This window comes from Dysidea avara, chromosome 3 (assembly GCF_963678975.1).
Source record: "Dysidea avara chromosome 3, odDysAvar1.4, whole genome shotgun sequence".
In the NCBI taxonomy this organism is placed as follows: domain Eukaryota; kingdom Metazoa; phylum Porifera; class Demospongiae; order Dictyoceratida; family Dysideidae; genus Dysidea; species Dysidea avara.
Genome location: NC_089274.1, coordinates 30,540,302 through 30,563,789, shown reverse-complemented (window position 1 = coordinate 30,563,789; position 23,488 = coordinate 30,540,302). Strand labels below are relative to the sequence as shown.

At 37.6% G+C, this 23,488-nt stretch overlaps 1 protein-coding gene and 1 long non-coding RNA gene across 3 annotated transcripts; one reads left to right on the top strand and one right to left on the bottom strand.

The window, feature by feature from the left end:
* Window positions 1–236: 236 nt before the first annotated feature.
* LOC136250684 (G2/mitotic-specific cyclin-B-like) lies at window positions 237–1,822 on the bottom strand. Of its 2 annotated transcripts, none has more exons than XM_066042911.1 (7): window positions 1,662–1,822; window positions 1,508–1,609; window positions 1,251–1,454; window positions 1,038–1,199; window positions 755–991; window positions 564–704; window positions 237–510 (listed from the first exon to the last, which is right to left on the bottom strand). In XM_066042911.1, exons 1-7 carry the CDS (start codon window positions 1,689–1,691, stop codon window positions 304–306), a joined length of 1,083 nt encoding a protein of 360 aa, XP_065898983.1. In that variant the 5' UTR covers window positions 1,692–1,822; the 3' UTR covers window positions 237–303. The 2 variants fall into 2 exon arrangements, with proteins under 2 accessions (XP_065898983.1, XP_065898984.1); XM_066042912.1 differs by having other exon boundaries at window positions 1,251–1,451.
* Window positions 1,811–23,488, top strand: LOC136250685 (uncharacterized). The gene is made up of 3 exons (XR_010698642.1): window positions 1,811–1,966; window positions 23,076–23,132; window positions 23,192–23,488. It is a non-coding gene; the product is annotated as an uncharacterized lncRNA (long non-coding RNA).

The following is a 23,488-nucleotide window of genomic DNA, read 5'->3' as shown; positions in this document are numbered from 1 at the left end:
TTGGGGCGCGCCCATGTTAAAGTCTCATAACCCATAACCACGCCTAAACGATAATTATTTTAAGAGGCACAACAAAAACTAGGGTAGTCTAGTGAATGGATACCTCTTCCATGGGTAATCACAGCCACACCTCTAGCTAGGATACCCTAATTGACTGGTTAATAACCATAGGTAAAACCCTACAGGTACTACCCAAAGGTGGCTATTATATGAGCCACATACTATATAGCAACCAGTACATTCAGCCAAATTAAAATCTTGTAGATAATAAAGAAATTGATACTTATTTAGTGGTTTATAATGTTAGTTCTCTGCTCTTGCCAACTTCTTAATAATATCTCCTCGTAGTGATGCCTCCTTTGAGATGCGCAAAAACTTGCTTGAGCTGTACTTGTCCTTAACAGCTTTGTGCTTTGATGCCTCCATCTTGCTCACCAGCACAGCCATTCTCTCTATGCAGCTTGTCAGTTCTGTATCATTGTAAGTACTGTAGTGCTTTAGGTTAGGAGTCTACCAATTGAAGAAAAATACTATATTAATTATCTGCCCTAACCACTGCTTACCCATGTCGTGATCTCATAAAGCTTTATCGACAGATACAGAGCACTTGCTGCTATCATTGATGGTGGATATTTCAACATTGAATAATCTACTAGGCATAGTTCCATGAGAAACTTGGCCATCGTGTGAATTTCAGGTGTCACCTACAATAGACACAAAAAATGTATTTTCTTATGTGAATCACCAAATTGACCTCTCCAGCTTTGGAATTTCTTCTTAAAAAATGAAGGCATAGTGGATTGCCAAACATGTAGTTCAGTTCCTTTAACATCTCAACTTCCATTTTCCTAATCCTTTCACTTGAGTAGGTGTTATCTGTGATGTAAACAAAGTCTCTAACTTCTGGGGCATACATCTCTTCATATTTGCTGGCTATGAGCATTGCTGTAACTCCAACAAGCTGTAGATCGCATTTCTTTACTGCGTGGACCTGGAAAAGGAAGATGAAACCTCAACTCACACAGAACGTAACACACTGATAAGTATCTGTCAATGATGGACACGGTCAGGTAGAGAGTTTCTGCTAGTAAACCAAATCTGATGTGAACTTGGATGAGCCAATCAATCAAAATGGCTCTCATCTTTTCATTAATCTCAGGTTGTCTCTTCATGTAGTTTGGATCTACTTGGTAGTTCAACTAAGGATGAATAACAATTTAGTTTACAGAGATTGATCTTAAAAACATCACCTCTTGTTCCCTAATGTACTTGTAGATTTCTTTGACATATTCTGCGCAAAGTTGTGGGTTGTCGAAGTCGTTATTGTCGATATCGTCGATGTTGAGTTCTGAGAAAGCTTCTGCCATGTCCATAGCTTCTGGTGACGCTGTAATCGGGTCTGGAACATCGTGGGTAACCGCTGGAGGTTCTGCAATCTTCAAATGATTCTTCTTCTAGAACAGAACATCACTGTACGGCAATGAACAGGCGTCGTTATTAATCTTACCTCTACAGCCTGCGGCTCCCGAACTTTGTTGATGATGTTTCCTAATGCTGGGCGAGGATGAGCAGTTGGCTTCTTGAAGACTTTCTTCGTTTCACCTTCCATCTACGAATGCAACAACATAAGTATTCAATTTCAACCATCTCAATAGTCTTACTTGTAAATTTCTAGCCCTAAGAGTAGCCATTCTTTAGCGGTTGAAAAATCACTCTAGATCAACTTCAAATAATCACACAGAATAATAAGATCAACAGCAGAAACTACTTTTATGAGACCACGCGCTTTAAAAAGGAAATATTTAAATTTTACAGAGCGTCTGTTTGCGCGATGGTGATTGGTTGAAAATAGTTTCTATAGCAATAGGTATGTCAATATGGCTGACAATAATTTACGCGTAGATTTCACTGTGAGAGAAGTAGATTCAGCCTATAATTCAACAGAAAACATGACTTTTTCAGAAAAGTACGATTTTTTTTGTGTGTGTGACAGTGACTATTTATAGCCTATGTGAACTTATATGCATAAAATTTATACATGAAGGTAGGAAGTGAATTGAGTTTACAGTAAATAATATATGTACAGCAAATTCTCTGAATGGTGTTTGCATAAGCTGATATTGACTTAAGAAAAAGATGAGGGTGGGCATTTAACAGAACGTAATTCGATAAATGTGGTTGGGAGTTGCCAAGAACATAACGTGAACAAATTGCGAGACAAATTGTATTGAGAGCCATGTATTTGTGATATTTTGCAAGAGGTATAGAAAGTCGCCGTCTAGCTACACTGTCGTCCTTTTAGTATGTTAATGCCCAATGATAAATGATTGTTTTACTGTGGTAAAGTTGCTGTCCATGATTCTATTGTGGCAAAGGATCACAAAACGAAACTATTTTGTATTGTGGTATTGGGGTTTTGCCACACGTTTATTAAGTGCATAAAAAGGTGAAACTGCTGTATGTTTGTTGAGCATGCTAGTCTCGCTGTTATTGTTGTGACACCATTTTAAAATTACATTTTATTGTTAGCAATGATAGAATGACCAAATATTCTTCATGTGAAGGGGAAAGTATCTCCAGACTATCTAGCTACAGTCAATTGCAGAATTAATATCCATGAAATTTTCTGTGTAGGTCATGTGAACATAAATACCTGCTATATGGCATCTATGTATCTGTCAGCAAACTGTGCATGCCCAGCAACACCTTGCAGTAAAGATATGTGTTCGTGAATTGTGTGGCAGTCTCTCTAATTAATTTTGTTAAAATAGAGAGATTGGATGTGTCAATGTATAGGATTTACAAACACTTAAAGGAAACAGATGTTGTTGACCCTAAATGTGTTGCAAATCAAGGTCATACAAGACAGCAGTTGGAAACTTATGTGATATAGAGTATGCACTAGAGTATCCAGACAGATACTTGTTTGAAGTTGTAGTCAGAGGATTCAAGGTGTCTCAGGGTTTCCAAGAGTGCCATTTGTCGACCATTAAAAGATATGGAGATTTGCTCGTAAGAATGTTCAGCAAATTGCAATTGAAGTGCTTACTAGGTCAAGGTCTGAAATGCTGCAGCACAACTTGCTGTCAGACCTTCAGTGCTTGACACTATTATGGAGTAAATATTACACAACCAAGTACTAAGAAATGCAAATAAATTTAATTAATAGTTATACCACGGCTACGAGGGATTTTCTTATATATACACCCAAAGCCCGAGGTCTGCGGGTATATATTATCAGCAAATACCAAGCAGCTGTGGTATTAGTGATATATATAACTTGGGGCGTACTCACCTAATAGGTGAAAGAACTACTGAGAACTCATCCCGTTTGTTTTATACAGTAGCATTTGAAGATCGATTGTGGTTTTACAGGTTTTTGCAATTGAATTCGTCGCCTTTGTGATTGAATTTGTCCCGTTTGCAATTGAATTCGTCGGTTTTGCAATAGAATTCATCGCGTTTGCATTACAATTCATCATAAACAAAACGGCTCCAAGAAATCAACCGTTCATTAAGAGATGAATTATTTACGCCATCGATAGTTACACTTGAGACACGCTAGAAGGTAATTGGAGCTAGAAGATAATTGGAGCTGGTAGTATGTGAAGCTGATAGAATGGCAAGTTTGGAATGTTGCTGGATAGGCTGTAGAGGAAGAATTATTGCCTTATAAAGAGTTGTTTACTGCTGTTGTACTTAAACAAGTTCTTGTAGCAGCTGCTACACCATGTTTTTGTGTTTTCTCCAGCTGCCATTCTTTCACTGCAGTTGCAAAAGGGACAAATTCAGTTGCAAAATGGGACGAATTCAGTTGCAAAACGGGACGAATTCAATTAATAACGTAGGCTAATAACCATCAGAACGCTATCCATACGTTAAAACATCATTGATACATTACTATGCTTTAACACGCAATGTTAGAAAACTTGCTATTGTGGGAAGGAGTTTATATTGTTATCATTTTTGTACTAAGTTACTTCGCTATTGGGACAGTAAGTAAGTTATTATATTAAGTTAAGTACTTAGGACTGTAGGTTACTAACCTATTTCAACGTAATAGTAGTAGTAGTAGCTTTGCTGCTCCGTGGTCTGTTCAAAGGCTGATACGTGGTGGGTAGAAATACGCATCCATGATCGCCCAAACAATTATTTTGTGCCTTCATTATCCTTTAGTAACAACCAACTAGTCTATCTTAGCAAATATACTCAGCTTAGCAATCACTACAAAAATTAGTCCCACAATACAAAGCTCTATGTTCCTCAATATAACGCGTCAAAGCGCATTGTTTCTTTGAACTGGCTGGGTATCAAAATCGTTGGCAAACCGCTTTTCCTATGATATTGCCTGGGAATTATGCGAGTTAAACACCGAGTGGTGCCTTTGAACGCCTATGCTAAAGTGGTATATGTCATAATTAAATAATGTTCTCGAAAACTATGAGGCCTACAGACATGTACTAATGTGAACAAAGTACAGACGTATAATGATTATGCCTGATGACTTAAATGGACATGTAATTCTATATAATACTCATTACAAAGCACACCCATGCTGAATTCCAGACCATCAACAGATTGTTGTAGGAGAGCCGAAGCCACTTTACACGTAAACAGCAAGATTATAGATATATTAGTATTGTTTGTAGCTTATTTGTATCGAGCATATACACTCCAGACGTGAGTAACCGGCTGATGGGGTTGTGAACAACAAGCTACTATCTCCTGTATGTTGTGTATGCCTGTAATCACTGTGCCAATGCCACACCACTGATTTACTTGCACATACAGTGATACCAGCGGCCTCTAGTTATACAACAGAGTATGTTTTGCCATATTGACTTGATTGGGATCATTTCCAGTTGTGCTTTCAGCTCCTCTTCACCACCTTGTTGAGCATTGCCTCACTTCATCATGAGTCATCTTCAGAGACGTGTAACAACTACATTGCAAAGTAGCTAATTAAGAATCATTGATTCATATTACAGATTATTTGTAGCTGGGCACAGTGAGTTCCAAGTTGCTGCATGATAGCTTCATCTGAATCCTTCAACTGGCTTGCTAATAGAATGATTTTCTACCACCACTGTTGCCATAACACATTTCTGCATAAATTACTGCTTTATGTGTATCTCCAGTTGTGTTATCTCCAGTTGTGTTATCTCCAGTATGTTGTGCATAAAGGTGGACCGATACCGATACCAGTATCGGTATCGATGCCGATACCAGTGGTATCGGTATCGGTATCGGTAATACAAGGTACAGATGCCACAGTAGACACTCACCACTTTATTAAACCATCTCTAGCTAAGTTTCCAGTAGCTAATAACTTAGTTGAGCTAATCAGTAACTTAACAAAGTAGCAAAACGAAGCCTTTGTTACTCTTTTCCAAGTATTGCTGCAATTGCTCCGTGTGTATTCTAATATATTAGAGCACGTGAATCCTTTGTAATTAAATGGTAGTGCAGTTGTTCCCCAAGAAATAAGTTTATGACTAATTGGCTTGCTTTTTCATGAAAAAGTTTGGTTGAAAAGCTGTAACAAACATTGTACAATTATCGGCCGCCCACGCAATTAATTGCCTTATCAATAAGCTTACAAGAAAACTACCTCAAATCAAGAAATTAGTAATCCACAATGATGTTTATCATGTTTAGCTGTTATACAATGAATATTTTATATTTTAAAACTTGAGATCAATCAATTACTGTGATATTTTAATAGCTAGCTATGTATCACAACAATGAAATTTCTATAATAAACTTGTCTAGGCTTCAATGTATAGTATCGGTATCGGCATCGGTATCGGCAAATAATTTCAGTACAAATACTCGTATCGGAAATATCGGTAAAAAGTGGTATCGGTCCATCTCTAGTTGTGCATGCACATGGTGTGTACACATCAATGTGATGTTGCCACACCACTGATGTACCAGTACTTAGCTACCAGCAAATTGCCTTGATTTGGGATCATATGTTGATTGTATTGCCACACCACTGATGTACCAGTACTTAGCTACCAGCAAATTGCCTTGATTTGGGATCATATGTTGATTGTGCTGGCCTTCACCACCTTGTCATGTGTAGCCTCAATTCTTGACTGAGTCACCTTCAGAGAGCTCACTTGTTTTGCTTCCTCACCATACTATTACCCTTACCACCCACAACACACGAACACTGGGTTGTACACCACTAAGCGTGGGCTACTGTTTTTCAAACTGTTAACTGCACACTTACTGCATACAACATTTACCTAGGAATGTACAACTGGAGTGTGGGGGCTTAGCAACAACTAATGATAAGAGCGAAATAATAAATTTGAGACTGCCCAGTCCAAAACAGCCGCAGGAAGAAACCTGGCAGGCACTTTCTTTTTTTGCCTACCAGCCAAAATTTGCTCCACTCTCATGAGTGTGTATGCACCAATAAATCAGTTTAAAATGCCAGCATGTCTCTTGTCCATTATCATCAGCAAATCTATCTATACTCTATAAATAGTCAAGGAAGAAAATATATTAAAATCTTTGCATTTTTAACACCATCACACTAGGGAGGGTGGGTAGGTACCCCACTAGCCTTAACACGTGGCTTAGAATGAATAATCACACCTAACTAAGCCTTATAAACCTTTACGTCACGTGAGAGAGGCTCACGTGACCACCAATAGTATTCATGTGGGAGCTTGTTTTCTGTCTAATTCATTACATTCAACTGACAGAAAATACACTTTTTGTGTATACTGCATTTTAGTATTGTGATTTTCTGATGCCAGTTAAATTTCCTTGCTTGTGTATGCATGCATATCATTTCCACCAGCATGCACTCTGCTCTGAGTGCTGGCTATGGCACTGTTTGTACATGCCCTATGGGTAGGCTGTCACGTTGGTACATGTACTGGCCTTCGCGTCATGTGCATCCAACTGAATTTATTAGAGGAACAATATTGAGTTAAGTGAGTCCAGTGGTTGTGTTTTTGTCTTTATAATGAATTTCAAAATTATTCAGGTTTGTACCAAGGAGTGTAGGTAAGTATGTTTAGCAAAGGTAGATCGTTCTAGGGTGATTGGTTGTGTGCTTGTCCTATTTAATGCTTTCTCGACTGCTGTTTATCCATTGCCATAGCATGCTATGCAGAACTGTTACAAGGTAAATGAACTATAATTACTATAGAGTACCGTATTGTCTCAAATTATGGCTCAGGCATTTATTTATTTCAAGCAACTGGTTACTAAACAAGACTGGCGACTATACGAGACAGGTGTTTATATACCTGATCAGCATTCACAAGTCAACTTCATACCTTGCTGCTATACTCTCCTGGACTCTCCTTGATGTTTCCCTCAGCATATTTCACAGATTCAAGCTTGAAAGGAGCTATAAACGTTTTTCACTTCATCGTTTATAACACCGCCCAGAATTGTTAAAAATAATGACTGCACTAGACGTTTATTTGAGACCAGGTGTTTATTCGAGACCCGGCTTTTTTTTGTTACGATGCTGTATACCCCCAGCGACTAGTTGTTTATACAAGATTGGCCGTAATTCAAGGCAATACGGTATGTATAATTTGCAAAAGATAAGTTTTGCTTAACATTTAGTGTGCCCAGCATTAAATCTGTTCTATCGTACTGTAGGGAAGATTTAGTGCCTGCATGCATTAAATACTCTGGGGGGAGCAACAATATTTAACCTTAATGCCCAGTTTCACACATATGTGGGAAAGATTTAATGCCTTGTGACACTAAATCTCCCCTACATAGTGTAGGCAGCAAAGTCCATTTAGTGACATTTTATCCGGAACCGCTTTAATGCCCTTTAATGCAAATTCACTATTTATTATGCTGATAAATCATATGGATGTACAAACTAACTCCATATTTTACATATGTACACTTCATTTGTTTTACGAATATAGTTGTACAGATGCATGCATGTATAGTATGCTATGTGCTGTACCAATTAGTGCTATAGTTGGTGAACTAAATGGATTACAGACATGGATACTAGATTGTATAGTATATGTATGATTAATTAAGGTTATGGGATACTGAGTGACTGTCAAACATAAATTTTATTGCGTAATTGCTTGGTGTTGTTGTGTTGTGTATCAGCTGGTAACAGGCTTAAATTGTTGGGAGAATCATAGTGTGCTGACTGGACAGGTACAAGGTACAAGAAAACACACATAACAATACATGATAACATAAATGCAACACACTTAGCACTTTTTTGCTGACTAATGCACTTTTTTGCTGACTAATGGCGATATTTTCCTGAACCAAAAATCAGGACTGTCAAACTAGTTGTTAACATTTTGTATAAACAGACTACTAGTTTGGCTTCTTGTCTAGGTCCTGACGGAGCCTTTTGTTAGAAATAATGTTTCTAGTGCTTGTGATATCAATATAAAAATAAATTTTGTGACCATAGTGTCTTGCTTTAGGCCATATTGTAGTCATGTTTCAACAACTATACGCATTATTTACAAATCCTCTTGTCAGTCCCTCACAAGTGATGTTCTTCAAACCTTAGAATTGTTAGTAAGTTCTCATGGCTCTTCATTGGTCTGATTTTTGGTTCATAGTTTTCACTAATTGGCATGGGGATTCATGTTTCCATAACAACATTTGAATTTCATGTCGATTAATGAGAAGTTAAGAATGCATAAATATTTGATAACAATGCATTAAGAAAAGTCAAACCCCTAATCATGAAAAATGATTGATAGTGTACATGTGGGGTTTACAGTATCCCGTAACCTTAAGTACAACAAATATAATATAGTGCTCATCACTTGCATGAAGAGCAGGCACAATACATATATCGATCACTTTCTGCGTGAAGTATAGATACTGCTTCTAGTGCTTTATACAGGGAATTTAACACTTCTTGCAATTTCGTAAGTGTGAATACGTACGCAGGTTCTAATACTGTAGTTTTTATGCAACAACAAGCGAAATCATGTGCACAAGATTTCGGCCAATCAAATCAGTTCATTTTAGAACTTCAAACCGTATGTGACTTCCGCTTTAACTTTGTTCACACACAAGAACTATTAGAACCTGTGTATATATTCTGATGCAATGCAAACGAATATTAATCCGAATATTCGGCTATTCATTTGAGCCCCACATCATGTAGGTTACATGACAATGTGCTGTAAACATCACTATGAGTAGCCACAGTGGTTAATCCATAAAGATGCTAAATCAGTTATATCGCTGACTTAGCATATTCATAGATAAAGTCAGACCTACAGTAATGCATACTGTAGGGCTTACTTTATTACGAGTGTTTGTCTGGTAATGTTTGCAATAGACCCTCAAGTCTCTTCAAATAAATAGTACATTAAATTATTGATTTTAAATATGAAGTAAGGATCCAAATGATAAAAAGTAGTGAGTCAGTCAACTAAAGCTCATACGAGTTGTTGCTACTTTCCTACCAACATTACTAATGGGTGGAGTCTCAAACCTATCGTGAAGTTTCTGCTACCCAGTACTTTTTACAGTGCAAGTACTGTACACAAATTTTTTTGGGAATTTTCAACTAGAGTAGGGACATAGCACATCGATAAAAAGTGCTGAAACAAGCTGAAGTAGTGCACGATATTAAATCACTGGAAAACAATAAGAAGTGTTATTTATATCCCAAGATACCATAACGTAAATACACAGTAGGGATATAACACTTCTTATTGTTTTTCCTGTGATCTAATATCGTGCACTACTCCCAGCTTATTTCAGTACTTCGATGTGCTATGGCCCCTACTCTAGTTGAAAATTCCAAGTTTTTTTGTGTAATTGTTTGTTAAATTTGTTTTGTAAATAATAATTATGATACCAAAAGAAAGAAATAGTGCCACGCCCAGCACCATATTGAGGAACTTTGGCAGGTAAACTTTGGCGAATAACAAGCTAAACTGCATTTGGCTAAATAAACTTTGGCAAATTCAAGCTCAGTGTTTAGCTATAAAGATTCTAATGTGAGGTGCCTCGAGTAATTGGTGGGTTAAAACGTTGACAAATTTGTAGCAAATCACAAAATTTGCCAAAGTTTCCCTCTATATGGTATATCAATTATCATCTGAAAAGTGAAGTATCCCATTATACTTCATTGTCAGCTTTGTTCAACCCGTTACACAGCATTACAAATCAAGAGCTGTTCGAAAAGCACATTTGCAATCCATGCATAACGCATTAAAAGAAAGAAATGGCACCACGCACCCCAGTTATGTCAATTATCGTCAGGCACATCCCACTGGTGAGCTCACTATATTGTGGTGTAAAATGGCATTCATGTCCTGCTTTGTTTGTCCTACAGCTTTGCGACTGTAGTCAGGAAGGCAAGCAATTCGAGTTTCAGTATTTTTTTAAATGCTATATCTGGCCACCTGTAAGTGTTTTCATGCTGTAAATGATGTTAGATGGACTAATACTATTCACATAAGATGTCTCTAGGATGATTTTAAAGTTAGGCGATGTACATCATTATAGGCGACGCACGTCATTTTAGGGGCAATCCCTACTTAAAAGTACTACTGTATTATTTGATACTTCACATAACTGAAAGCTCCTTGTACTGGATTGTAATCAGCACTGTAAGGAGGAAGAAACACAACAAGAATCTTAGAAGATTGAGACAAACTTACCACTGCTTATACGTGGTGAATAGAACATCTGTCCATAAATAATAAACAATGGACTTGAACTATCAAATGGGGTCATGTTAGGTACAACGCTCTCTCTAACAAAATCAAAAAAGTGTTTGCATTTGTTGTGCCCTTCATGAATTCAGCAGCAACTAGCCTATCTGTAGAAAAGGCAGCAACACAAGAAATCCTTTCACCTCAACAAAGTAGTCGATGACATTTTGGCCTAACCTATAATTGCATAGCAATACTGTTACAGATGTCCATACAAAGTGCTCCCTTTTACAGGGAATTTAACACTTCTTGCAATTTCGTGTGAAATGTGTAGTGTGATTGCACATGCGTGTCTGTTGTATTTCGCTATTCTTGAAGTGAAATAACTTATGCTGCCACCCCGTTAAAGAAATTTGTCGCGTGTACAGCAGTCTGAGGCACAATATGGGTATCCATCACCATTGTGGCACCATGTTGCACCAGATAAATCGCTTATAAAAACACACATGTGTTATCACTAAATCGCTGTGATAATCCTTTCAGAAAGGGCACTAAGCTATGTATTTCTTCTTGGTATCATAGATATTATATTCTTCGTACCCGGGATTGGCAACCAAGGTTATCAACACCTATTTACACATTCACTGTGTGCTGCGCTATAGTAATCAGAAATACGTATTCTACTCCGAATATGTTGTAAAGATGGCAGAATTTCGGGAGATACGAGGCCAAACACCAGCTGCTTTGAGCGAGGTTTCAGATGATTCAGTTAAACCTCGTAGCTAAATACTTAACGCACTGTTTATTTATGGAAAATATTATATTGTGTATCATTTAACTCATTGTTTAACACGTGTAGGAACAGCTCCTCAGCAATCAGGCGGCACAGAGGAGGGCAACATGCTGATGAAATACCTGCAAGAGGTGCTGAAAGAAGTCTTTTGAAATTAAAACACCAGTCACAATTCAAACCTGGGAATCTGCAATGAATTTATTAGATTGGTGTTTGAGGGATGCTAATAAAAGCACTGTGAAGGCTTTTGTTAAGCAGCTGACAGGGCAACTACACAGTGTGATTTTGTCGTCTGTCAAAAAGTCATTTTCTTACAATAAAGAGAAAATGTGGAAGCAATATTTTGTGCTAAGAACTTTCAAGGGCTTTATAAAACAATGGACATACTTTATTGCAAACATTGGTACACCTATTCATCCAGTTTTGTACCAGCACCTAACGGATGGGATTTTCAAAGCACTCATCAAAAGTCACTTTCAGATTCAGTATTTACAGCCAGAAATCACAGCTTTGCTAACAAGCAATAAAAAGAATGTTATTTAGTATATTGCAGGCTACGTTTGTCATCATTTACGCAGACAATTAGAGAAAACCATGAACTTAAAGAAGAATTGGTATTGTGTTTGATGGAGTTGACAAATAGAGACAGTGAAGTTTGTGAAACAGATGAAGAGTGGACAAAGAAACAAGATAGAGGTGGCCTGTGGTATGTAAAGGAAACAACCTTTCAGCTATTTTGTGCAATAGAATATCAGTTGAGGCCATCTTTAATGGCACTCGAAAAGCCTTCCCCACCATCTAAAGCAGAAATCATCAAAGGTGTAATAAGTGATGATGACGTGCAGTTTTACTGGCTGATAGCCTCAGAAAATTTTGAAATAGATAGCAGAGAGACTCACGAGATTTTGTTAAAAAAAATAGTGGAATTATTTCTTACTGTGAGAGGGTTTTCATGTACCGCAGTCTGGATGGAACGGCATAAACAAATTAACAAAAAAAAAGCATGCAACATGCAAAGAGCTTGTGCCGAGAGATTTATGAGGGAACTAATGTAGTAGTCAGTAGGATACCTATGTACCGTACGGAGGGAAACTTTGGAGGAGGGAAAATTTGGCGAATCAAGTAAAATATCACTGTTGGCGAAATAAAATTTGGCGAATTGTTAGCAAAGCGCATGCCGTTTTGAATTAATTAGATCACTAATCGCTGTGCCTGAAGTGAGAACTGGAGTGCCACGCCTCTCAGCGATTCGGCGCCTGGAGTCAGCTACCAACAAAAAGATAATACTATATAGACAGTAGATCTACACCCTCTGGAATAGTGAATATCGTACTTAACATGGTAGGACTCGCTATACTTGTCATGCCCGTTTCGAGGTGAAGTTTGAGGATACCACGTGTACAGTAACTAGCTAGCTACCTACCTAGTGAGGTAGTCGAGGCAGGCTTGGCTCTAGCGTAATGTCTGGCCCACTATCCCTTGGTCGAGTAGAAAATTGATTAGTTCGAGGCTTGGTTTGTTATTTTCTTCGCCACCAAAATATTTGGATGGGGAAAATTTGGCGAATTCATGGTCAATTGCCAAATTCGCCAAATTTTAACGGCACCAAAGTTTCCCTCCATACGGTAGTTAGTTGTTAAACAGTCAATGCATACTTTAAAACAATTTCTTACATAATTAAAGTTACATGTTTCTGACAAAAGGGATGTCTGTTTCAGAGAAACAAAATGGTGATCTCTCAGACAAACACCTCACCTACACATACTCCACAGTTAGAGTTGTAACACTGCTGTGGAAGATCATTGTGAAACATATTTGGCCACTCTGAGAAGTTACAAACACTTGAATTTGAATCAAAGGCTTTGCATTCAATATACTCTCTCAGTTGCTGCAGGCACATATTGTTGATACCTTTCATAGAGTCATAGTAACCAAACTGTTGTAACTTGAAATCCACAGTGGCCAAGCACCAATGTGTTTCAAGATGAATAGGTATGAGAAGTAACTCTTTATTAAACAAGATTGACAGGGCCTGTTTCTGCTGTGATTAGCTGGTAAAAAACTCAAGGTTTCTTTTGTACAGCATACTTCCCACCCTAGTATAAGAACAATAACACTTACACCATAATGCACATACACATACCATCTGTTAATGTTCTTAGTTGTAATGTTCTGTCCAGCAGGCTTCCAGAAAAGGAACAGGAGATCCAGTGTATGCAGAAAGAGGTAGCAACTCATGAAAAGAAACTAGGTCAATAGGTATAGATACTGGTAAAATTGAGACAGTCCTCCTAGGAATAGATACAAGAAGTGTCTTCGGAAAATACTTTTTCTTCTCATAATACTTATTACAACAAAGACAAAGCTTTCTGTGACCTCTCTTTTCATTCATCCTTCCTAAAACACATTCACATGTTGTGACTAAAAACCCTCCCTTTATATACAGTACAACACAACCCTGCAAACTCAAATTGGAATTACATATGCGGTATAGACATGGTGCTGTATGTATAGTCCACTCGTCTAATGTAGCCACTTTCTGATGTGTATTAAGGTTGTCAGCTCAGGCTGACTGACCTATCATGTCAGTATTCCTTGTGTACCTCAACATCATAGATATTATATTCTCTGTACAGTACGGAGAATATCAAACAGTACTGTTTAAGTAGGGTGTGCATCAAAAGTGACGCGTGCTGCCAAAATTACCGCCCTTAAAAATCAGCTTAGAAACTTCTTACGCGACGAAAATCACCTTTACGGAATAATATTAGTCCATCTAACATCAAATGTAGCATTACAAACAAGAAAGCACTTACTGGCGGCCGGATATAGAATTTTTTTTAAATCGTCAAAACTCAATTTCGTCTCACTCACTGACCACAGTCACAAGCCTAGAGCCCAAACGAAGCAGCGCATGGTCACCATTTTACGCCACAACAACAAACTCACCGGTGGGATGTGTCTTTTGGGGTTCCGACGAGTGTGCGCCTTGTCTTTTCTTTTATCTTCAATCAGGCTGCTTTTCTTCTTCATCCAACGAAACCATACCGAGGCGTTAATTTTCCATATCAACACTTTCTTTAAGCCACCCGCTTCGCATACTGATTGTGGGTTATATATTGCTAATAGGACTGTCACTTGTGATCAATATACCGTCACTTGTGACAAAGGATTTTAGAATTAACGGGTGTAGGGGGATTTGATAGTACCAGTGTAAATCCTACGAATTCTGGGTTGGCGAGGTCCTAGGAAAGATCGATAGACTCCAACAATGAGCTCGAGAGGGTGATTATTTGCTGAAAACACATCCAGGAGTTTCACTACCCTTGAAGAGTTGGTGAGTCATACAAAGAGGGCCTGTAGATTTGCATTGCACTGTCGACACTACTGTTTATTTGCATACTAAACGTGACCTATATGGCCTGCCCATGGCCATGTCTATGGTAAAACAGTATTAAGTAGACTAGTCTCAGTATAAACTTACCAGCAACACAGGAGAAGTGATGCTTTTGTTGAAGTATTCCATTCTCCCACATAGTATCAAGAGTATGTAGTTTATTTTTTTGGTCTTGCCAGGGCTCCATGCTTTTTAGTAATTACTTAGTAACCCTGAGACTGGACTCCTGACCTCTTGTAATTATTTGTTCATGTAATTGTCAATTATTATGACGTTTATCTCTCTTATGAACTCTTGATAGTATATTATGTGGCTGTGACAATTTGCATGTGAGCATTGCAGTAGTATATTATGTGGCTGTGACAATTTGCATGTGAGCATTGCAGGCCACTCCAATATATCCTGTACTCTGATCTTCGTCCATGGTCCAAGTTAAATAAATAATCCTTGATCCTTGACATGCACTAAAATCCATGATGGACCCTTGACCAAATTCTTGTATATTTTTAGTTATGTCATAGTTCTAAAAGCATCAAATAGTGGTAGAAATGAAGCTTGCCTTTTGACCCACCGTACAACAGGAAATATTGACAAAAGGAGAATTTGACGGTTAATCAAATTTGACAAAATGAAAAGTAAGAAATCACAAATATAAACAGTGTTTGAGGTGCTTATTGACATTTGACGAATGCAACCAATTTTTCTAAAATTTTTTTTATCAAAATTCCCTGTTGTACGGTACTGAGAATTTCTTGCTTGACTTTTGACTAGATCAGAGTACAGAGAAGATTAGAGTGCCTCCCACTTGCTATGGTTCGGGTGAAGTATACTAGTGTACAGTACTGCTCAAACGTATCGTCGTCTTGCAAGAGTGCGAGCGATTAAAAAAGTTGCTAATTAATGGAATGGCACCCGTTTCACTTGCTAGTGTTCATCCCAAATAAAACAGGATGAATACTCATAAGCAAAACAGGTTCCATGCTTTTTAATTAGCAAGTTTTTAATTGCTCGCACTCTTGCAAGATGACATTACATTTGAGCAGTACTGTATGTATGTGAGCAAGACATTTGTGAGTTATTTGTTTTGCCCCGTCATAAGAGAACGACTTTGAAGTGCAACATTAAATAATGTATGGCTATAAACTTGATACACTGAGATACCCTAATCCAAAATGGTTAACACCCCTCCCCTTGCAAAGTTTTAAAACTATATACAGAGTATATAAGAGAGGGTTCTCTCTGTTTGAACACTGTTTTTAAAGTGAACCAAACATTATTAATCTACATAATACAGTGTATATACATCATAATTACGTGTGATCAAGTAGGGCTCTAGGATATACCTATATTCAATATTTTCAGCATCACAGTTTCAGCTATGGGCCTCAATATATATTATTGTGGCTTTGTTAATATCTCGGTTGCCAAATAAGGTACTAGTGGTACTGACAATAAACCATAGTATTATACGCTATCACTCAATATCTCTACAAGTGGCTTTTGATGGGGAATGTATAAATAAAGATCAATTACTAGATTATACCTGTAGGCTATGAGGTATAGAATCTTAAAATACCATCTACGTCTATAAGCTATTTTTGTTTTGACCAGTAAACAAGCATACTTACTAGAACCCCCATCCGTTGTTCTTCTACTATGACGAATTTTATAACTGTGCAAGCAGTTTATGCTATCAGAAACCTAAAAGATACCTATAGACTCAGTGACAGCTTGTTTAAAGGTACTTTCATAGGGCAAATTACCTCCATGTTCAAGTCACCTGAAAATAAGCTAAACATCATGATATGTATAGGGCTGTACATGCTGATATCAATGTCAATTTCATGTTGTATATGAACTGTTAATATGGCATCAATGTCAATGTTTTTCTGCACCAATTGCTCAACCTGTGGGACATGGCACCATATTCACCCATACCTCTAACTACAACAATAGCTATTAACATGTATACCATACACCTGTATGTATGGTACAAATCTAAGGCACTGTTGAACTACTGTTATTTTCTGATCAAAGTGGTCAATTTGTACCTTCTTTATAGTGGCTGCTAATGTTATCATTCAGTATGACAGTACTATATGTGACCGGCTGAGCAAAAACCAGCCGTTTTTGCACATTCCTCAAATTCCGTTTTATTGCATCTCTGTAATCTATAGTAACAAAAAAGTGGACAGCCAAAGTTTTGGCCTTTTGTCGTGAATGGTCTTGGGGTTATAGCGCTTGGCAGTTGGAACAGTGATAAACTTGATTTGTACAGCAACAATATGGGAAATAAATTACAGGTGCTTAGATAATCGATCATAACTCATAATTGAAACAAGCTATGAAGATGGGACTTGGTTCAGTCTGTGCACCATGAACTGGCAAATCAATCAAGGTATAGTGCTTTCCCTGTACTCCTCCATGTTGACAAAGAAGAAGGCCATTCCAACTAAGAAATGATGGTCAGTGTTGTTTTAACTGCATTGTAAATAAACACCCATAATTCACGTATCCTTTGCTGTGTAAACATGAAACTAAGATTTTCTTACTCGCCATAAACTGGCGAATCCAGTGGTGTATAGGTTTTGTTGATTTGAGCTCAATTTCAGTGTGTATGAATGTGATCAAAATGTGCATAAAATTTTCTTGTAGCATGCGTATTTTTACCCAGTGTATTTAATACAGCAAAATAGAATTTTGTGAAAATGGCCGGTTTTTGCTCAGCGGGTCACATATAGTGTAGGGATCATGGAGGTTTGGGCTTCTTGCCTATAAATTACACACAAAACAAGCCTCACTTTTCCTTCATAACAGCTTAGCCATATTGGTTTGGCATAACCAAGCCAAAAAATGCCTTCAGAACTTTTCCAACAAGTTTCTATGGAATCATTCCTATTTAGCTGAATTTTCTACTGAGTACCTGATACCTGCAGCCAAGCATAACTTGACTATGGATAAGGTTATGGCTTGATTTCTTCACTGTTCAATGTTGCTTCAGCCCGAGACATGTGTTTTCTCCAACCTCAGCTAGACTTGCATTTGTCCTCCTTTGTCTTTCTCCACTACCATATACCCTATAGGTGTTGATTTGCAGTAACATGTTATGGTTTCAGTGCAGCTGGTTGGCACAAGGATTCTCTGTAATTTCGGCAGTGACTGGATTGATTGCAGAGCGCTTCTCGTACTGTTCTTGTTTGTAATACTGTACATCGGCTTTAATATGTATGGTTGACGCCAATTCATGAGTCATATATATGTAAATTATGTTGCATAAAAAGAAACAAACAAATTTAAGGAAAGTTTGAATGAAAAGCGGTGAAACAAGGGAAGACATCTAGTGGACATATAATCCCTACTTCACTCATTGCTATACTCATTATACAACCAAAGTAAGAATTAAATATTCACTCATATAGGTGCAAGCATAGTTACCTCCCTTATTTCATTGCTATTTATTCTTACACTTGTTCAGTTATGAGGATACCAACATAAAGCACAGTCTTGCATAGCCTTGCCATCCAACAATAAGTGTCGTGCTTTGTAGAGAAAGCAGGTCATCTGCCAATTTCCCTTATAATTGGTATAGCCTGTTACATTCAGGTGGGTGTCATGATGGCAATAGTGCTAAGAACGTTATAGCAGAAAATCTATGAAATTTTATCTTTTATCATATGAATGGCTATGTGATGTAATGTTATGCTGTATTTCTTGCTGAAGTACCATAATTATATTAATGGTTTGTTTTGCCTCACTAAGTGTTTTACAGCATCTCTACAAGCTGTACAAAATTTCAATAGATTTGCGGACACCTCGATGTGCCAATACTGAGGGTTCAGATTATTATGCACACTATACAAAAAGTTAATCATTCAGTGGCGGATCCAGGATGGGGCATTTGGGGCAAATGCCCCCCCCCCCCCCCCCCTTCAAGAAATTGCATACAAGATCGAGATACTCTAATAGAGCAGTCAATTACTCTAATAAAGCAGTCACAATGTTCATGAAGCAGTGTAGCTTACCTATGAAGCTACAAATAGAATTTTATTTTGCATAACAGACGTGATATAGTTGGTAAGGATAACTAGCTATTATTGCTGTGACCTTTTTTTTTTCTTTTTTTTGGTCTTCAACTGGTTTTCAGCAAGTTTTTTTGGTCTTCAACTGTTTTTCAGAAAGGTGCCCCCCCTCTTTCGAAACTCTGGATCCGCCCCTGATCATTGGTAAAGGAAGAATTAACAAATTTAAATCTTGCTATTCATTACATCTGCTTGTAGCAAAGATAGTATAATATTTTGTGATTTATGATGTACTGTATGTCTCAAATACAAGTATGACTTGTCTTGGTTAGTCCACAGTTTCAGGCTCTGTTCACACATAATCTTCATATGTTGTGGGCTTATATTTAATGCTCAAGAGTATTACATTTTGTTATGGCCCTTAGTAATAGCTCCATAGAAATTACTAACAATGTGTCTGAGCAACTGTACTGATGAAGTTCGAAATAGATTGGCTAGCAGTGAACCACCCAATACAGTAGTGAAAGGTAAACAGTCGAAATACATTCACAAAAAGGTGCACTGTAGTGTATCCACTCAAAAGTCTGGACCTGCAAAGAAGATTGTCTATACGTAAAGTAATTAGAATGTATGTACTTACTTGTCACCAAAAATATCCAATTTGCAAATGCACTTATAACGATTGGCCTATTGAGTATATTATGTGTAACTATAAACCACATCTATCCATCCCAGTACATGTACTGTACATATGACACTCGTTTGTGTGATATCTGATAACTTGTGTGTTATATTGTTTCATAGGTGGACAAGTAGATTATTATTATTATTATTGTTACTGAGCAGACAGCACAGCTGATATGCTCAGGAAAAAGCAATCACAAAATGAATGTGTAGAGCTAGACCATTGTGTTGCACAGTACATACATAGGTACATATTTTAAGTTGAAGTGATGTGTGTCACACATGTGTCTGTAGTGTAGTGTGTTTGGTGTGTGTAGCATATATTACACCCACAAAGTGTGTTGATATAATGCAACCAGACCATCATGGAAATTTGATAAGTGTTTTTTATATAACAACAAAATTTGGCGATATACTAAAATTGGCAAATTCGCAATTTGTCACCAAGCCGCCAAATTTAGATTTCATCAATATTATATTGATACCTTGTGTCCAAGCTTTTGATAGTGGTTGTTGAGGTGAGTTTTGACAAACCAAGTGTGCTTCATAGATACTACTGAAACTACACCTTACTGGTGCATTTAAATAGCATGGTTCCTCACATGCAAATGGGTGTGGCTCATGACAGAAGCTGAGATGAGACTAGACTAGAACTTGTACTCGATTAGTGGGAATGGCTCCACGTAAACTTTGCAACAGACATGGATTAGTGCACAGCCATTGATAAATGGATGAGGCTCTAAGTATGCCTACAGACAGAAACACATGATCCTGATAAGTGGACGTGGCCCACTAAAGAACTAGGCTGCAGTAGGGATGTCACGACATAGAATTTTTTATGTCACATGTCATAGAGGTTTATGTCACGACATATCATATGTCACGACATAATTAACGTTTCGCAACTGAAACTGTTATTTATGAAACTGTATAGTTATTTTGATTTAAGGTGGCGATAAAGCAATGACGCGCACAAGAAGCCATAGCAAATACATATGACGTAACATATCATATACTACGTAATTTGTGGTAAATCAGGCGGGGGCTAATTCGGCGCAGAACCATAATAAACTTACCAAGCTTAAAAACAGCCACGAATAACAGGTGAGTTGTTAGCAAAAACAACAAGCAGCTGCTGTTACACATTTCAGGTGGAATGTAACTCACCTTTACAACAAATTGACAACCTTGACAACGTGAAAACAAGCGCTACTAATAATTATTATTTGTTTCGACTCACCTTACAGCCTGTTACAAACATTATCTTTTCTCTGTAGACACGGGTTGAACAGCCACGAAACCTCGTATGAATGGTAAGCAATAGTGTCTGAATAATTCTACGTATCGGTATATCATATGTCCATTCTATGGCTTCTTCGCTTGGTGCGAACGGTGAAACAAGGCTATCATCTGCTTTTAAACGCCATATATTTCGACTTGTAAATCGCTTCCACTTATTGATACGTAGGATGATTCTTGTAATAGTATGCTTTCATCATGTGAAGTATTGGAGCTAAAACTTGAGGTTATTGAGAGATAACGCGTCTTCTGTGGTCCACTAAGTACCACCGATTTCTTGGTTTGAGAGCAGTTCTACGCTTTATACTCTCTACGAATGATAGATTCCTGTATGCATAGTTTATTTGTATGCAAAATTAAGTACTAGCTTTCAATATGTCTTAAATTGAGACCATGTTGAGACACAGCAGATTGTTGTCAAGAATGCGCGTTATTACTTTAGCGCCACCTTAAACATGCAAAAATATCAATTTAAACATCAGAAATATTAATTATGACATCGACAGCCAACATTGCTCATACTTATTTGTCAATTTTTCTCATATTTATTGCATCAAATTTGATCAAAATGAATGGAAAAGTGTGCATTATTAGGAGATATTTATGTCACGACATAAAGAAGCCTATGTCATATCATATCATGAAGCTTTATGTCACGACATGTCGTATGTCATGACTATCGTGGCATCCCTAGGCTGCAGTAGAACCTTTAAAGTGGGATAGCCTGATCAAGGAAGCAACCTGGCCATACTGAAGCAGTGACTGAGTCCACACAATAAACACACTTCGTCCTTCTGTCAGCTTGCACCACATAAAATCTCATCTGCAATGGTGTGCCATCAATTTTTCTGTGAGAGCATTTTGCTAAATAAAATTTTCATCAACTGCAATTTTACAACAAATCTCCAAATATTGGTTTTGCTATTATTTGTTGTTACACAGTGCTCGATCTGAGCCAAAGTGACCCACTACTGTTATACCAGCAGTGCCCCACTGGGCCAATTACTTCAAGTTTGAAGTGTATTACCCACAAATCTGAACAGAAACTATGGGATGTGTAGGTAATTTTGTGTTCACACTGGGCCAATGGAGCACCGTGCCATCTTGCCAAATACCCCTTGCTCTGATATGATGGTGTGAGATCAGTCAACCCATCAGCAACATCTTATGCTACATTGGGAAGCAAATGCCTCTGTGTGTGCGTGCATGTGTGGTTTAGTGTGTGATGGCTACTGTGAACATGTGAAGCATTCGTTTCAGCATAGCATAATGTTAGTGTAATGTGTATAATATAAGTGTGCGTAGTGCAGAATATAGTTTGTGTATGTGTGGCGTGCGTTTGTGTAGTGTGTGTGTGCATGTGCGTACTTGCATTGGTGCGTGCATGCGTGTAAGCCGTGCATGCATGTAGTGTGTGTGCATGTGTATGTGAGTAGTACATGTGTATGTGAGTAGTACATGTGTATGTGAGTAGTACATGTGTGCATCTTATGTGTGTAGTGTGTATCTGTGAAGTTTGAAAGAGAGAGGCAGTTGTAGTCAAATGGCTATAGCAATGACATACGTATGTGATTGTTTTTCAAAAGGGACTCCAATTTTATGAATCTGGAAATGACATACGTATGTGATTGTTTTTCAAAAGGGACTCCAATTTTATGAATCTGGAATACTAGTGTTCAAGAAACACATAGATCTGAAATTTTCATTGTCTGTTAAGGTGTGGTAGCATTCGCTACTGACCAAATTTCTATTCAAAAGCTTTTTCCATTCTGACGTTGAATCATCAAAATTGGTGAATTGGATATGTGTGACAATCCAATCACAATTGTATTCCCAGGATCCATGTTTGATTGCTCAGTTTTAGCAAGAAACTTTGGTAACCGACTTTATAACAGGGAAACAAATGCTAGGTATCACATGATGAGATCCAAGTGGTTCCTTCATGCATATCCCAAGAAGCAACTTATACTTAATTATTATCACAGTCTATCATTTGAGCAATCAGGTAGTGACTTGTGAAAATTGTCCATAGCTGTTCTTTTAGTGATGAATATGTCACCATGGTGATGTGTACATCATATCACCATGGTGATGAGTAAGCACAATGGTGACAGCTTCCATGTGCATGCAGATTAATTTTGTCCCCTTTCAAGAATGATTCCTTATTGCACGTATTTTTATGTTTAGTACATGATCACATATAACCTATCAGTGATTTATTTACCCTCTTTTCATAGTGACTGACTAGATGATCCATGTAAGAAAACAACTGATAATGTGTAGTAGTGTAAATGGTAAGCAGCTATTTACTTTCACAATGTACTGTAACTTGTCATTACATTTTTGTGTCTAGACCATTAGGAGAGGAGCATCAATCTGAAGACTCATCAACGGAACTTATAGTGATGACGATATTATAGCTATATATGTGTGTGTGCACATGTGTATATATGTGTGTGCACATACATTCATGAATACAGTATGTGCATGCATACATACATGCTTGCATGCCTTCATGCATATGTGTGTGTATACAGTACTCATACATATGTGTGTGTATACAGTACATGCACGTGTGGTATATATAAAGTATTATATACCACTGTACATCATGTTTTTCTTACATAATTTATATACATTATCAATTCAA